The sequence below is a fragment of the Pipistrellus hanaki genome (assembly GCF_964339955.1).
Source record: "Pipistrellus hanaki genome assembly, chromosome: 4".
NCBI classification, from domain to species: Eukaryota; Metazoa; Chordata; class Mammalia; order Chiroptera; family Vespertilionidae; genus Pipistrellus; species Pipistrellus hanaki.
In genome coordinates, this window is record NC_140506.1 from 78,220,064 (window position 1) to 78,238,106 (window position 18,043).

At 38.4% G+C, this 18,043-nt stretch overlaps 1 protein-coding gene across 1 annotated transcript; it reads right to left on the reverse strand.

Annotated features, from left to right (window-relative positions):
- Positions 1–276: 276 nt before the first annotated feature.
- On the reverse strand, positions 277–16,777 carry ZNF713 (zinc finger protein 713). Its single transcript, XM_084880710.1, has 5 exons — positions 16,629–16,777; positions 10,066–10,154; positions 7,880–8,006; positions 5,510–5,602; positions 277–2,388 (listed from the first exon to the last, which is right to left on the reverse strand). The coding sequence occupies exons 2-5, from the start codon at positions 10,150–10,152 to the stop codon at positions 1,334–1,336; spliced, it is 1,362 nt and encodes a 453-aa protein (XP_084736836.1). The 5' UTR covers positions 10,153–10,154; positions 16,629–16,777; the 3' UTR covers positions 277–1,333.
- Positions 16,778–18,043: the final 1,266 nt, after the last annotated feature.

The following is an 18,043-nucleotide window of genomic DNA, read 5'->3' on the forward strand; positions in this document are numbered from 1 at the left end:
AAAGTGAAAAGCCAAGAAACTCAAGCAGCCTCAGAATTACAGCTATCTACGACTTATGTAACATCAAAATGTGATTTTTGTCAAACAAGGCAATAACCTATTACAATAAAAGCGTAATACGGTAATTAGACCCGAGGAAGCTGTTGCTGTGAGGGAAGTCCGGGTCTCGGGTGCCAGAGGGAAGCTGGTGCCAGCAGCGGGGGGAAGGAAGGCCTACTCTCGCACTGATTTTGTGCATCTGGCCTCTGGGGATAAAAATAAATCACCGGAATTCTCTGGAAAAAGGTGTTACATAAACACGTCTCAATTAATAAAGTGTATTATTAAGCCAATTAATCACCCTTCTTTAGTCATTTCTATAAAACACTAAGATTCTTCCCTGGTTCTTAGCCTCAACTTTGTACCACAGCTCACTCTCTAGTACAGTTCACTACTTCTGGCCATTATTAGAAACAATAACAACAACAAAACATTATCTCTATTTAAATTTGCAAATATAGCAGAAACCACAATTTTAGTTTAAAAGTTTATATTTGCTATAGGGAAATTTAAAACTAGAACATGATAGAAAAGTAGAGTTCTCTGAATCACTTTTCACTTTTCATCAACATAATCCTGTCTCCTCCAAGACTCTTTCTTATAGTGATCCTAGGATTTATCTGATGAAAATAATGAAAAGATTGCTTTAAAAAAAACACCCCAATAACAGAATATTGTCATCTTATCACATCATTTCTCAAATAACGGTACAGAAGATTTAGGTGGTACATCAATGAATATTTTAAATTATAAGTTTATAGTGACTTTGATGGAAATTAGAACAAATATAATTAGCACATAAACTCAATTTTCATAAATATTTCCTAAGGCTAAAAATTGAATCCCTTAAAATTTTAAGTGAACACTACATATGGTAAAACTGTATAGGAAGTGTGCAAATGCTGAAGTTTGAGAAATATTGCTCTTTTCTTTTTTTTTCAAGTTTATGTGGCTAGTTACACTATATCATTGCTTTGATTAATCAATGTTTATATAATTTAAGAACTTTGCCATAAAACTTACAGGTGAATAATCATAGGTTATTGCCTATAGAATTTCTGGTCATTAAAAAGTTTTATATCAGATTTGGAACATGACTTCTAATATAATTTTGTTCACAAAATAAATTATGATTACTATTTATAACCTCTCTTGAGGATATATTATGCTATCAGTTTAAAGTCTAAATTTATTTGGTTTCTATGTATTGTTTATAAACTTCCTTTCCATTATGAATAACTTTATATTTAATGAGATGGAAAAATATGACAAAAAGTATTCTACATTTATATATTCATATGATTTCCCCATGAGTTATGTGCTGCTGAGTAAGTGAAGGACTGTGGCTTATAACTTTCTCACATTTATTATATTCAAATAATTTCTCCCGAGTATGGATTTTCCTATGTTGATTAAGGTGTCCACTCTGGCTAAAGGCTTTCTCACATTCATTACATTTATAGGGCTTCTCTCCTGTATGAATCCTCTCATGCTGATTAAGATGTGTCTTCTGGCTAAAGGCTTTCCCACAAAAATTACATTCATAAGGCTTCTCTCCAGTATGAAGTCTATGATGTTCAGTAAGGGATGTGATACGGCTAAAGGCTTTACCACATTGATTACATTTGTAGGGCCTCTCTCCAGTATGAATCCTCAGATGTTGAGTAAAGGATGAATGTTGACGAAAGGCCTTCCCACAGTCATTGCATATAAAAGGTTTTTCTCCTGTATGAATCCGCTGATGTTGAATAAGATGTATCCTCTGGCTGAATCTTTTCCCACATTCATCACACTTATAGGGCCTCTCTCCTGTAAGGACTACCTGAGATTGAGTAAAAGTTGAGTTGTGGCTGGAGGCCTTCCTACATTCATTGGGTTTCTCTTTAGTATGAATATGATTAGTAAGAAGAATATGTTGATTGAAGATTTTCCCATACCTGTTATATTCATAAGTATTTTCTCTTACATGGTTTCCTTGAGAGTAAATCAATTCTGAATTATGTTTGATGCTATTTCCCTGTGTGTTTGAATTAAGGGGTATCTTAATTGAAGAAATTCTCTGATGCATAATAAGATTTGAGTTCATTTTATAGTTTTCACCAAATTTGTTACATTCAAAGCTTCTCTCCTGTGGGACCTTTTTTTGGGCAAAAGATTCTTGTCCTAAATGTCTCTGCTGATTTTCTTGATTAAACTCCAACTGGTAATCAAAATCCCAGAGTCCTCCTAGAAGGGAGTACCAGAAACTATCTCCTGTTAATCTCTCCATTATCATGTTATAGGTTTGAGTTTCATCAGAAACATTCTGGTATGGAGTTGATTTTTTGACTTCAGATCTATTTTCTGCATCTAAAAGAAGGTCAGAACAAATTAAGAAGAACAAATTGATAGTTACAAAATAGTCATGGTAATGAAAAGTACAGCATGGAGCATATCTAAACTAGTAAAAGGGTAATATACTAATTAGACCAGATATCTTCCAGACATCCTTCTGGACAAAGCCATGGTGGTGGGGGCCGAGGCAGAGGCAGTTACGGGTAATCCAGGCCAGCAGGAGAGGGCAGTTATGGGTAACCAGGCAGACAGGCAGAGTGATTAGGGGCGAGGCAGGCAGGTGAGCGGTTAGGAGCCAGCAGTCTGGGATTGTGAGAGAGATGTCTGACTGTGGGATTGGGGCTAAACTGTCAGTCGGATATCCCCTGAGAAATCCCAGATTGTATAGGGTGCAGGCTGGGCTAAGGACCCCCCCTACTCACACACAAATTTCATGCTCTGGGCCTCTAGTATTCAATGCAATAATAACTATATATGGTTCCAGGTACTAATAAAAAAAGTTTATAGCAAATTATTTCTAATGACAAAAAAGAAAAGAAATTCAGAACATACTATTACTTTGCAGCATTCTTTTTAAAAAATTTTTATTAAATATATTTTATTGATTTTCCACAGAGAGGAAGGGAGAGGGATAGTTAGAAACATCGATGAGAGAGAAACACCCACCAGCTGCCTCCTGCACACCCCCCACTGGGGATGTGCCCACAACCAAGGTACATGCCCTTGACTGGAATCGAACCTGGGACCTTCCAGTCTGCAGACCAATGCTCTATCCACTGAGCCAAACCGGTTTCGGCTGCAGCATTCTTTATGTTTAAAAAAAACTGTTGCATAATGAATTACCAAATAAAATTGATAATAATGCAAACAAAGCATTTGTGCCATTGGAAAGTTTTAAAATTTTGGCCATGTAACAAGACAACGGGGTATAAAAAGATGATAAGTAGTAAATTAGAGGAAAATTTAAAACATGCGTGATAACCATGAAAGGAAGATATCATACTGGAAAGAAATGGAAAGGAGAATAAGAAGTGGAAAGAAGAATAAGAAATATCAGAGAAATGTCTGTGCTTAGATGTGGGAGGTATCAGGTATTATCTGTGATTTATTCTATTGTAAGGACAGCTAACTTATTTTAAAAGCATTTCTTCATATTTTAAATATTTTTTTGTTGTTGTTGTTAATCCTCACTTGAGATATTTTTCCATTGATTTTTAGAGAGGGTAGAAAGGAGTGAGAGAGAGAGGAATGGAGGGAGTGAGAAACATCAATGTGAGAGAGACATCAATTGTTTGCTTCCTGAATGCTCCCTGACCAGGATGGGGATCAAACTTGCAACCCAAGGACATGCCCTTGACTGGAATTGAACCTGCGACGCTTTGGTGTGAGAACTTACGGTGTAATCATAGAGCAAAACCTGCCATGGCTGTATTTTTAATTGTTTGTTTAAAATGATAAAAATAATGATCGCTTATAGTAATATATTCAAATAATATGGAAATACATAAAGAATTCCATCCCTTAAAGGTGATCATTATTAATAGTTTGGGCTTGCCAGATTTTTCCTATGTTCAGACAAATACAAATGTAAACTGTATCTTGAACAAGCATGACTCATATAATAGAAATAATAATAGAAAAGTTTGAAATAGTGAAAATTACCAAATTGCGATAAAAACAAAATTTCATTTCAGTCTCCTACCACTTTAAAATTTGTTTAGTGGGCATATTCTTCCTCTGCTTCTACATGAAGATTTGGACAATTCCCAGGACTGTCCCTTTAATTCTTATGTAACAGATACTCCTATTATAATACATTGTCATAAATGTAGTCTCTATTGAGCAATTAAAATGTTCAGTCACATGTAACAGTGAAAATTCAAAATTAACCCTTTTCCCCTTTCCTGGGTCTGTGACAGAGTCATATTCTTTCTTGTCTCTCCCTGCCTGTCTATTCTCCCACTCTTCTCTCTTCCTGTTCACCCTTCCCCCAACTCTGCTCCATGCTAGTCTTTTTCTGACTCTGTTCTCCTCGTTCCCCATTTAACTATTTCCATGATCACCTCTTTCTTCACTCACTACTGTTGCTTCGTTCCATGTAACAAAAATTGGAGGGAGGAGGGATTAGGAGATAGGACAATTTTTGTACGACTGGGTGGCTTCATATTCACAGGTTAGCAGATGGTTAAGCTGACTCACTTTGGAAACATCTGTGGATCTTGGGAGGCTCTCTCTCCTGTCATTGGGAAAGACTAGCTCTGCCTTCTGCTGTAGGTTCCTACCCTGGCAATTCTCCTGCAAAGGGAGTTTATAATTTTCTTCCTTTAGTTTCCTATTCCCTGGGATCTAGGCATGGAGGTTCATAGAAATAATGTCACCCACTGTTGTCAGGGAAAGGGCTAGGGGTTCTTGACAAAATGTTTAAATTATCAGCCTTTACTGATGGAATGCCAGCACTGGTCAGGCCAAAATTCAGGTTCAGGTTCAGTGAGAGTTGAATAGGAACAAAGTTTTCTGCCAAATACAATCTAGAGCACAAATAGCAAAAAGCACAGCCAAGGCTGTCATATTGAAAAAGCATAAGATTGGCCAAGACCAGTTTGGCTCAGTGAATAGAGTGTTGGCTTGCCTCCCAGAAAAAAATTTTAGTGACAAAAGCAGGATATATCACAAAGGTGAGCACGAGAATAAGAACCAGGGTTATGGGTTTCAGACGATTTAAAAAAAAGTTTGATAATGAAAGAAAAAGGAAAAACTGAAAAGTAGGTAAAAATGGCTGAGATATGAAAAGAAAGATTTAAAGACTACCAATAAAGGATCTATAAATAGAAAATGCTATGTGGAGATATGCAAATGCTATTTGCAACATCAAGGCATTTATGTACATTCCAACTAACACCTTCAAAATAACTTTTGTGCTATGCTAATTTTTTAATAATAAGCATAATGTTTAATCAGAAAAAAATAAGAGAACCATTTCCACTTTGTGAAAAAGTAAAATATGAACTAGATTTTTAAAAAGTGTTTAGGATTCTTTAAATCCAGAGAAAGATATTTGTAGCACATTCAGGTGGGCATTTCAAAAGTGACTATTTCCCTTCACTCAGTGGCAAATGTTAAAATGCTTGCTTCTCACCTGGACGAGTGTCCACTGGGCTGTCTGTTTCCCTCAGACACTGCTCTTCTTGCTCCAACTGAGTGATCACCTCTGGCTTATAAAGCTGATGACCTATTCATAAAAAAAAATGTATCTCAGACGTTTATACTGGAAACAAAGAAATTTTTAGTCTTGAAAGGCATCAAAATAAAGGTGCCCACCTCAAATTCAACAAAGTCAAGACTTTTTACCTGAGGAGAAAGAGCAGGACACAAAGGTCTCTATGAAACTGATTAGCATTCTTCTGTCCCAGCCTGAACTATATTCACAAAACCTTAGGAGGTTTTCACTACTTGAGAAAATAGAGCAGTCCTCTTTTATCCCTGGTTTCACTTTTTGCAATTTCAGTTACCTACGATCAACCACAGTCCAAAAATATTAAATGAAAAATTCTAGAAACAAACAATTCATAGTTTCATTTTTTATTTACTTTTATTATTTTTTAACTTAAAATATTTTTATTGCTTTTAGAGAGGAAGGAGAGAGAGAGAGAGAGAGAGAGAGAGAGAGAGAGAGAGAGAGAGAGATATCAATGATGTTTGAGAATCATTGATGGGCTGCTGCTTCCTGCATGCCCCCTACTGGGGAGCAAGAATGTGCCCTGACCAGGAATCGAATTGTGACCTGCTGGTTCAACCCCTGAGGCACACTAACTGGGCTATTTTTTTTAACTTTTTAAATTGAAGTTATTGGGGTGACATTGGTTAATAAAATTATATAGGTTTCAAGTGTACAGTTTTATGATGCATCATCTGCTTATTGCATTGAGTATCTACCACCCAGAGTCAAATCTCCTTCCATCACCATATATTTGACCTCTTTACCCTTTACTCCCTCCTATCCCCCTTCCCTCTGTAGCCACCATGTTGTCTGCATATATAGGTTTTGTATATTTATTTGTCTTATTTGTTCATTTGTTGCTTTCAGTTTTATATCCTACATCTGAGTGAAGTCATTTGGTTCTTGACTTTTTCTGACTTACTTTGCTTAGCATAACATTCTCAAGATCCATTCATGTTTACCATACTGTTGTCTATGAGGTGTTTTTTGTTGTTTAATCCCTTCATCTTTTTCATAGAGGTTCATAGAAATAATGCATAGAGGTTACCATACTATGGTTACCATGTTTACCATACTATTGTTTATGAGGTGTTTTTTGTTGTTTAATCCCTTCATCTTTTTCACTCAGCCCCCCTGCTCCCTCCCTGCTGACAGCTATGAGTCTGTTTCTATTTTGTTTATTTTGTTCATTAGATTCCACATATAATATAAGTGGAATCACATGGTGTTTGTCTGTCTCTGACTGGCTTATTTCACTTAGCATAATACATTCCAGAAACTGTGATAAAATCTTGCACCATCACCTCTATCCTGCCTAGGACATGAATCATCCCTTTGTCCAGCATATCAACATTGTAGATGCTCCAGGCCTATTAGTCACTTGGTAGGCATCTTGGTTATCAAATCAACTGTCTTGGTATCAAAGTACTTGTGCTCTGGTAACAGTTACTTTACGCAACTATGGCCCCAAAGCACAATGGTAGTGATGTTGACACTTCAAATATACTGAATAAAAGCCATAAAGTTCTTTCTTCAAGTAAAAAGGCAAAAGTTCTCAACTTAAGGAAAAAAAATTATATGCTGAGGTTGTTTAGATTTATGGTAGAAGCACATTTTCTATCCATGAAATTGTGAAGAAAAAAGAAATTCGTGCTAGTTTTGCTGTCACACCTCATGCTGGAAAACAAATCAGTTTCACTAAAACAGAGATGTTGACAGGAAGCCAGGAAGGCCTGTCAACAACCTTAATTGCTCTAACCTTTAGTTGAGATATTGTTAGCTGAAGCAGAATCTACCTTGTTTGTTCCGTGAAAGTGTCTGTTATTTCCTGCCTAAGGGCTACATGTAAATTTCTGTTGCCTAAGATGTTTTCCCCAAAGCCTCAAGAAAAGGGGATGGCAAGGCTAGAGCAGGTAGTAGTTCTCCCTCTAGAGTTGGACTACTGCCTGGCCCCCCGTATCACCAAACTGAATTTCTTCAAGTCTCTTTTCATTTGTGTGTGGCCCTTCTCCAGAACCTGAACCCTGAATTGGAACTCTTTCTACACGGGCCGTGAAAGACAGTCCTATAACCTCAAACCACAAAAGTTATGGCCAGAGTATGAAAGTGCTTAGTTCAGATGGATGAGGCATTAAACTTTATCATAGGTATGTATGAATAGGAAAAACATAGTGTATGTATTGTAGGATTCAGTACTAGCCATGGTTTCAGGCATCCCCTGCAGATAAGGGGGGGACTACTCTAAACCCACGGGAAAGGCTTCCAGTTCCACAGGGATATCATCCTTACCCAGAGCGACCAAATTCCTGTAGTTTTCTAGCATCACATCTCGGTAGAGGTTCTTCTGAGCAGGGTACAGCTGGTCCCACTCCTCTCTGGTGAAGTCCACAGCCACGTCCTGGAATGTCAGGGACTCCTGAAACATCAAGTACATCTCTGCTCAGCCAGAAACAGTTTTTTAAAAAACTGGGCCCTCAGGGGAGGAGCAAAGGTACAGCAGGAGACAAAGGTTAAGAAGAATTTTCAGTAACCACCAGAGGGTCACCTTGATGACAGCGACCAGCACCCCACCTTGGTCTGGTGCCTCGGCTCACCTGCTTTACCATCCTGCTGTGGCTGACACCTGCCATGTTCTGTACCCACCCCCTGGTGGTCAGTGAACATCATAGCAACTGGTTGTTCAGTTGTTCTGCCATTCGGTCTATTTGCATATTAGGGTTCATATATAAAGATAATATACATTTCAATTTGCAATTTATTATTATACTAGAGGACTGATGCAGCTGCAGCTGCCTCGGCCCTTGCAGCCCCACCCCAGCTTCATCCAGAAAGTCGCCTGGATGTGGTCTGGAAGGTTGTCCAGACAGTTGTTCTACTGTTCAGTCTAATTAGCCTATTAGCTCTTTATTATATGGGAATGTCTCTCTCTGTTTAACTATAAGCCACTGGGGTTTAGGACCATGTTTGTTTTGCTCTCTGATATATATCTGATGCCATGCATAATTTCTGGCACACAGCAGCTGCTCAATAATATTTGTTGAAGGAATGAATCATCTTCTTTTGTAACACAATAAATGGTTCTGGAAAATTAAAACAAAATCCTCTGGCTAGAGAGCCAAGAGGCACATATGCCACATTAGTTCTCATGTCTTTTTGTTTCTGTCTGTGGGGGACCTTATAATTAAACATAAACTGAATGAATCTATTCCTTGCAGACCCAAGATCCCAAAGTACTAATGCACCAAATAAATGCTCAGCTCTAGCTATTAGTCTCCTTATTTTCTCAGCTCTTGCTCAAGTTTTATTTCCTTTTGCAATGGTTGTCTTCTCTAATTTCCAAACCCTACCTGTTATCAGCACACATTAAAATTCTGCCTTCTTCATAAAGTCTTCCCTTGTCCCTCTAGTTTCAGTCAGATTTCTCCCTTGTTTTTGTTATCTCTTGCATGCACAACAGCATCCAACATTATACTTACAGTTTCTGAATATTAATTGTGATGCAGGCTTTTAAAAATCTCTTCCAATGAGTTTATTTGCTATGTACAGATAATGATTATCTCATAGAATTTAAGACAATAGAAGTCCTTTATGTGAAGCAACTAAGACTTATATCTCATATGGTAAGCAAAAAAGCTGGTTAGAGATCCATAAAAGGTATCTTAAACATTTTATTTTAATTTTAAAATATACACATGTATAATTTTGGTTCACCTTTTGATGTAAAGTTAAGCTTTGTCTATGAGAGTGATTTTAATGACTGAGTGTCCAAACCCATAATGCATCAGTTTCTGGTTCATTAAAGTGGAACAAGCAATGACACTTGGGAAATAATGTAGGCATAGAATCCTCTGAGATGTTTGATTTTTCCATCTGTGTTTTACAGTTTTGCTCACATCTAATTTTACAGCAATATTCTAAAAATGTCATTTAATGAATCTTTCCAAAACATTCAACTAATTTTCATAAAAACAAAGTTATATCTCCTCAGTTTACATAGTATTTAATCAAAGTATAGAATTGTTAACAACAGGCTTAAACAGGTTTTGGGGAAGTTGTAACAGGTTCTGGATAAAAATTAACTGTGGCAGCAGATGTCCTCAGGCATACTTGATAAGGCCATTAGTTTCAAGCAGTCACAGTGACCTGGGCATCCTGCATTGCTTACAGTGTGGTTGGAATTCTGGTGAGCTGTGTAAGTGAAGGGTGATTATAAAGCAGTCTATGGCTTTATTTTATTTTGCATTTTTCCATCTAGCACTGGCATGAGTACTTGATTTGGTAAAAATGCTGGAGGGAAAAAGAGCTATAAAGGAGCATATAAGGTAGATGGGTAACATCCAATAGAGATTTTAATCTGTCACAAGAGTTTCAAGGGCTCTGGAGTTTCTGAGTTTCTATTCTGAGAATAGAAGAGTAAAAATGCCAAATTCTGAGGACTACAATAGCATTTCAGAGGAGAGTAAAACTAAACTTACCTTGGACCTGACTATCTGTGATCTATCATTCATTTCCTTCTGTTCCATGTTCCCCTCCTGAAAAAGTACAGCATTCTGAGAAGGCATAACTGGGAAAAAGAGAAAAAAAAGCATCTTGTCAATACATGGTATTAAGATTGAACCTAAAACTTGGAGCTTTTGCTTTATGTTAGGATGACAGACCATTTATTTATTTATTTATTTAAAAAATATATTTTTATTGATTTTTAGAGAAAGAGGAAGGGACAGTGAGAGAGAAAAGGAAGGGGAGGGGGAGAGAGAGAGAGAGAGAGAGAGAGAGAGAGAGGGAGAGAAAGAGATGTGATAGAGAAATACCAATCAGATGCCTCTTGCATGCACCTCAACTAGAGATTGAACCTGCAATCTGGGCTTGTGTCCTGAATGGAAATCAAGCTGGTGACCTTTGGTGTATGGAATGATGTTCAGCCCGCTGAGCCACAACCAGCCAGGGCTATCTTTCACTTTTATTAGCTACTTCTTATAGTTACTTAAAATCACTTAATGTCTCTCCCAACATTAAAAACCTTCACTGGCGCCAAAACCGGTTTGGCTCAGTGGATAGAGCGTTGGCCTGCGGACTGAAAGGTCCCGGGTTCAATTCCAGTCAAGGGCACGTACGTTGGTTTCAGGCACATCCCCAGTGGGGGGTGTGCAGGAGGCAGCTGGTCGATGTTCCTCTCTCATCAATGTTTCTGGCTCTCTGTCCCTCTCTCTTCCTCTCTGTAAAAAATCAATAAAATATATTAAAAACAAAACAGAACAAAACAAAAAGACCCTTCACTGGCTACATAACCCTTTGCAATTACCAAAACCCTTTCTTTTTCAAGGCCACACTTTTCAAAGGTTGTCCATATTTGTGTCCACATCCTCATCACCCACTGATTTTTCAATTATCTATAATCTTGCTTCTGTTCTGCTGTCAGAACTCCACTGAAATTTCTCTGGTTAGTAATATTAAAAAAAAACACACCTTTGGTTGCTTATGCAATAGACCTCATAATTAAGTGTTGAAGGTATCTGCCATTGCTAACAGTTGTGTCTTGCTTTACTTCCATGGTGTCTCTCAGTGGGCTATGCTCTAATCACTTTTCCTCTGCCTACCATTTATATATTGTTTTTTCTTATAATTTTCCAAAATATATTCTTGTGCTCTCACAGTTGAAGGAAAGGAATCTTTAAAAGATATAAACCATACCTAAAAAGAAGAGTTCACTTCCTTAAATGTCAAGGCAGAGAAACAATCCATCTGCCATGAATAACCATGGTAACAAATTAGCTCAGAAAAAAAATGAAAACTCTCCAGAAACCAAACTCAAACACATGGAAAACTGTGATTTAAATGACAGAGAATTCAAGATTGTAGTTTTGAAAAAACTCAATGATATATAAGAAAACTCAGAAAAGCAATTCAATGAGCTCTGGAATAAAACAAATGAACAAAAGAAGTACTTTATCAAAGAGATTGAAACTATAAGATGAATCAAAATAAATCCTGGGGCTGAAGAACTCAATAAATGAGATGAAGAATGAATCAGAGAGCATGGGGAATAGAGAAGACCAGATGGAAGAGAATTACTGAGCTCTAACACAGAAATATAGAAATGACTCAGGAGGAGGAAGAGAGAACACTGAGAGTTGAAAAAAGATGAAAAAAACGCTGTGAGAATTGTGAGAACTATTTGATTCCATTAGAAAAAGCAATATAAGAATGATGGGTATGCCAGAAGGAGAAGATGGGAGAAAAGAAGAGGAGCCTATCCAAACAAATAATTAATGAGAACTTCCAAAACCCAGACAAAGAGCTGAACTTTTGCATTCAAGATGCTTTCAGAACACCTAATTATCTCAATGCAAAAAGACTTCCAAGACCCATTATATTAAAGCTGTCAGAAGGTAGTGACAAAGAAAGAAATCTTCGGGCAGCCGGGTAAATAAGACAGTAACCTATAAAAGAGAACCCATTAGATTATCATCATATTTTTCAGCAGAAACTTTACATGGTAGGAGAGAGTGGAATAAAATATTAAAAAATTTAAGAGAGAAACTAGCATGAATAATATATCCAGAGAAACTACCCCTTATATATGAAGGAGAAATACTTTTCCTGACAAAAGCTGAGGGAATTTACCTGCGTTACAAGAAATGTTAAAAAGATTTACCAGAAATAAAAAGATATGAAACTCTGAGTAAGAATGCAAACACACAGACAAAGGAAGGAAATTACAACTCTATTTCAGAATAGTGTTTTAATCATTTAATTATAACTTAATTGTTAAAAGGAAAAGGCACTTAAAAGTCTAATTTGGAAATGAACAAAGAGCATAAAATGAGGTAATTTGTTACAACAAGAACATAGAAGATAAAGGGGAAAGGGCTGAACTTGCATAAGTGAATGAAGACAATGCAATCAGAAAAAAGGACTATTGTTATATTTGAAACTTTTTTTTACATAACCTGATGATAACCACACACACAAATCTGGAGTTGAGACACATAACATAAAAAAAGGATAAAACAGAAGAAAAACTCATAGAAAGTCACCAAGTAATATAGCAGACAGAAACACAAGAAAAAAGAAACAATGGAGATACAGAGCCACCAGAAAACAAAAACTAAAATAGCTGTAGTAAATTCTTGTATATCAATAATCATCCTAAATGTAAATGGACAGGACACACCAATCAAAATGCAAAGTGTAGTGGGGGGAAAAAGACCCAACTATATGCTTCCTTCAGAAGACCCATCTCAGCTACAGACAAACATAGGCTCAAAGTGAAAGGGTGCAAGATGATACTTCAAGCAAATGGCATCCAGAGAAGAGTGAGTGTTTCCGTACTTAGAAAATAATAGGTTTCAAGATAAATGTGACAAATGACAGAGATGAACATTTTTTTTTAAATATATATTTTATTGATTTTTTTACAGAGAGGAGGAGAGAGGGATAGAGAGCTAGAAACGTTGATGAGAGAGAAACATTGATCAGCTGCCTCTTGCACACCCCCTACCAGGGATGTGCCCAAAACCAATGTACATGCCCTTGACCAGAATCGAACCTGGGACCTTTCAGTCCGCAGACTGATGCTCTACCACTGAGCCAAACCGGTTTCGGCGACAAAGATGAACATTTCATAATGTTAAAAAGGACAGTTCATCAAGAAGACATAACACTTATTAGTATATATGCACCAATGCTGGACATACCGAAATTATAAAGCAATCGCTAACAGAATTAAACAGAGAAAAATGACAAAAACACAATTATAGTAAGGGACCCGAATACTCCATTGACAGCACTGGATAGATCATCCAAACAGTAAATAAGTAAGGAAATATTAGCCATACACATTAGACCAAATGGGTGTGATCAATATTTACAGAGCTACCCATCCCCAAATGACACAATATACATTTTTAAGTGTGCATGAAACGTTCTCAAGGATAGACTATTTGTTTGGGCACAAAGCTTGTCTCAATAAATTTAAAATACCGAGATCATACCAAGCGTAAATTTTTCCAGAAAAAATATTTCTTTTATGATTTTATTACAACCTAAATTCTCAAACTAAATTAGGGCAATGTATAAAAACACAATTCCATGTTCTTCCCTAGGTGATACATCTATAATAAATTGTGGTACATCCAGACAATAAGACACCACTGAGCGATTCAAAAAAAGCGAGACAGCAAGCTATGAAAAGACATGCAAGAACCCAAATGCACAACGCCAAGCAAAGAGGCCAATGTAAAAGGGCCACACAGCCTGGCCGGCATGATTCAGGGGTAGGGGGTTGACCTATGAACTAGGAGGTCAGGGTTCCATTCCTGACCCGTGCTGAATCCCCAGTGATTCCATACTGTTTCCCACAACAGCTGAACCAATCTGTATTACTACCAACACTGCATGAGGGTTTCCTCTTCTCCACAAACTTGCCAACACGTGTTGTTTGTTGATTTTTTGATAATAGGCATTCTGACGGGTGTAAGGTGATATCTCACTGTGGTTTTAATTTGCATTTCTTTGATGATTAGTGACATTGAGCATCTTTTCAAATGGCTATTGGCCATCTGTACATCCTCTTTGAAGATGTGTGTATTCAAATATTTGCCCATTTTTAAAATTGATTGGTGGTTTTTGTGTGTGTGTGTGTTGAGTTATATAAATTTTTTACAAATTTTGGATATTAACCCCTTAGCAGATGTATCATTGGCAAAAATGTTTTACCATTCAGTGGGTTGTCTTTTCATTTTGTTGATGGTTTCCTTTGCTGGGCAAACTTTTTAGTTTGATGTAATCCCACTGGTTTATTTTTTCTTTAGTTTTCCCTTGCCCGAGGCCACATATATCAGAAAAATATTGCTTTGAGAAATATCTGAGATTTTACTATGTTTTGTTTTAGGATTTTTATGCTTTTGAGTCTAACACTGAAATCTTTAGTAAGTTTTTAGTTTATTCTTTTCTATAGTGTAGGAAGATGGTCTAGTTCCATTTTTTTTTTTTGCACATACCTGTCCAATTTCCCCAATACCATTTATTGAATAGACTGTCTTTACCCCATTGTATGTTTTGCCACCTGTCTCAAATATTAATTGACCATAAAGGTGTGGGTTTATATCTGGGCTCTCTATTCTGTACCATTGATCTAAATGAGTTTTTTGCAAGTACCATGCTGTCTTGATTACTATGACCGTATAGTGTAGTTTGATATCAAGTAGCATGATTCCTCCGACTTTGTTCTTCTTTCTCAAGACTGCTGTAGCTATTCAGGGTCTTTTGTGTTCCATATAGAGTTTTGGAATATTCATACTACTTATGTAAAATACACCATTGATAGGAATTGTGTTGACTCTATAGATTGTTTTGAGTAGTATAGACATTTTAATGATGTTAATTCTTCCTATTCATGAACATGGTATATACTTCCACTTATTTGTATCTTTTTTCTTTCTTCAGTGTCTTATAATTTTCCGAGTACAGGTCTTTCATATCCTTGGTTAAATTTATTCCTAGGTATTTTATTCTTTTTGAAGCAATAATAGATTGTTTCCTTAATTTCTTTGATAGTTCATTACTTGTGTAAAAAAGTGCAACTGATTTTTGAGTATTTTCTTTGTACCCTACTATTTTACTGAATTCAGTAGTTGTAACCTGTCTATTCAGATTCTCTGATTCAGTTTTAAAAGATTATTTCTAGAAATTTATCCATTTTGTCCAGATTGTCCAATTTGTTGGTACATAGCTGTTTGTAACATTCTCTTACAATCCTTTGTATTTCTTTGGTGTCAGTTGTTACTTCGCCTCTTTTGTTTCTAATTTTATTTGCATCCTTTCTCTTTTTTTTATTGATGAGTCTAGTTAAAGGTCTATATTGCTATATTGCCGCCCCCCCCCCAAAAAAAAAGCAGCTCTTGGTTTCATTGATCTTTTGTATTATTTTTCTATATTCATTCATTTCTGCTCTGATCTTTTTTAAAAAAACACACACATATTTTTATTGATTTTGGAGAGGAAGGGACAGGAAGAGAGAGATAGAAACGTCAGTGATGAGAGAAAAATCATTGATTGGCTGCCTCCTGCACGCCCCCTACTGGGGATCTAGCCGCAACTCCGGCAATGTGATCTTGACCAGAATGAACCAGGGATCCTTCAGTACACAAGCGGACGTGCTACCCACTAAGCAAACCAGCTAGGGCTAGACTGTTCTTGTTTTTACTAGCCTGGGAATTTAAGAAATTTTGAACTTTCTAGTTCTGCATCAATGCCTGGATATACACCCGGACTACAGGTACCCCCCTGAAAGACTCATTTATCCAGACCATCTAATTCTCCCCTGAAGGACTCCCATATCAGTCTACCTACCTAACATCTATTATCCAGCCCCCCTGACCTGACCGACCTCATGGCCCCACCTGCCCGGCCACCTGGCATCCATCATCCTGCCCCTCCTCGGACTGGTAACTGTCCCGGCCGGACCAACCCCAGAGCTACGCATGCGGGGATGAAAAGTCTCACGAATGTTCTTTTTCTCTTGAAAAGTTCTTTTAGAAGTTTCTTTCTTCGTCGTAACTATTGTGGGTTTTTGCCTACCTGCGTTTCCAGTGGCGAAGTCAAAGACCCCTTGCATAAAATCTCTATCACTTACCTCCAGACGCTTTGAGTTCCTTCTAAAATGGCAAGACAACGGGGGAAAGGATATAGTGCTACCTACACTACAAAATTAATACGCAGTAAGAGATAAAAATGCAAAAACAAAACAAAACAAAAACCCCACCCCAATAAACCCATATTTTTGTATCCTTTAAACGTAGAGGAAGAAAATGATGGGGAATGTTTTGAAATGATACCACCCACGCCTACACAAAAACAGATGTCTTAAGATGTGAGAGGAAAACTCCTTCCCATACAATCTGTGGCCAGGGAGGCCTTTTTGGGCAGGGTCTCCGGGAAGGCTGAGGTGCTGCCGGGGGGGCTCGGGGTCCCCGCGGTCCCCGCCCGCCCCGCGCGCCCCGCCCGCTCCCGCCGCCCGCTCCTGCCGCTCACTCACCGGACTCCGCAGAGAGCCGCGCGCTCGGCCCCGCCCCCGACACCGCCTCCGCCTCCGCCTCCGCCGCCGGCCCCCGCCCCGGCGGGAGAGGGTGCGGGCGCCCAATGCCGAGCCGAAGACTCCCCCGGGCTCCCCGGCGCCAGGTGCGCTCTGACAGGAAACCCCGAGATGGCGCCTGTGCGCGCGCGCGGGCGTGGGATCCCCCCCAGTGCGCATGCGCCAGCGGCGCCCCGCGCGGCCGCTTCCTTCCCACGGCGGGCGCCGCGCTCCCACGGGGTTTCCGGGTCTGCGGTTCCAGAGGATGTACATCATGTCGTGTGTGTCCAGGCGTGACGCAAGCCGGGGTCCTGGGCTTCGTCCTCAGCCATCCTGGATTTTCGCTCCCCCCGCCCCTGCCCATCAGAAATATGCAGCTCCCCGGCTCCCGCGCGGCTTCGCTGCACCGACCCCCAAGGGGACCGTGCGAGCTCCCTTTCCTCCGTTCTGGAACACCGCTCCCCCACCCCTGCCGCTTTATACGGACGAAACTCTAAATATGATACTAATGATTGAATACATTTTTTTTTAAATTTGGCAGTACAGGTCTATTGATGAGAAGAATGGAATTCTTTTAGTGGAGATTAACATTTTGCTTCATTGGGATTCCAAGTTAGTTCTCCATCACCAAAATAGATTGTGCAAGTTCACCTGCTTCCATCTTTGAAAACATTTCAAATAAATATATACTGCCAAATACAGGATATCCATAAGCATATGATTTACAGTAAACGTGCTCATTGCTTGGAAGGTGTCAATAGAATTCCATTGCATTCACTTGCTAGCATGTCATTAAATGTCAGATTAATCACTTCTACATAAAGGTTAAGTAGTATCAGCTGCTCAACTGCACGGTAAAGTGAATTTTGCAATACGGAAATGTCCTTCGCACCTGAAAAATGATATTGGAACAATAATTTGCGCTTGAAAAAAATGTAATCTCTCTTAATTTTGTGTGGGGATAGGGATCTCACTTCTGGTTTTAGCTTTTGAAAGCATTGCAAGTATATAAAGCAAGTATATAAAGGAAGGGAGTGGGGGAGGGGATTGATTTTACACTCCAAGAAAATATTTGGCGATGTCTGGAAACAGGTTTGGTTATGACGTCCACTAGTTAGAGACCAGAGAGGCTGCTAAACATCTTACAGTGCACAGATTAATTATACAGCAAAGATTAATTATACAGCCCCACAACAAAGATTAATTATACAGCCTCAAATGCCAATGATGCTGAGGTTGGAAAAACCAAGTCTACTTAATGCTGACATATTTCATTATACAATACCAACAATTTCTACTTGTTAATATCACCACTAGTCTTTTGGGGAAAGTTTGTCCATATTAGAAAGCTGTCAAGATCATGATGGTGGATGCAAGTT

Coding starts and splice junctions, on each gene's coding strand:
- ZNF713 (XM_084880710.1), bottom strand. CDS start 10,152: ATGCCTTCTCAGAATGCTGTACTTTTTCAGGAGGGGAACATGGAACAG. Junction 8,007..10,065: donor CACAGATAGTCAGGTCCAAG/GTAAGTTTAGTT, acceptor TTGATGTTTCAG/GAGTCCCTGACATTCCAGGA. Junction 5,603..7,879: donor CAGGAATTTGGTCGCTCTGG/GTAAGGATGATA, acceptor TTTTATGAATAG/GTCATCAGCTTTATAAGCCA.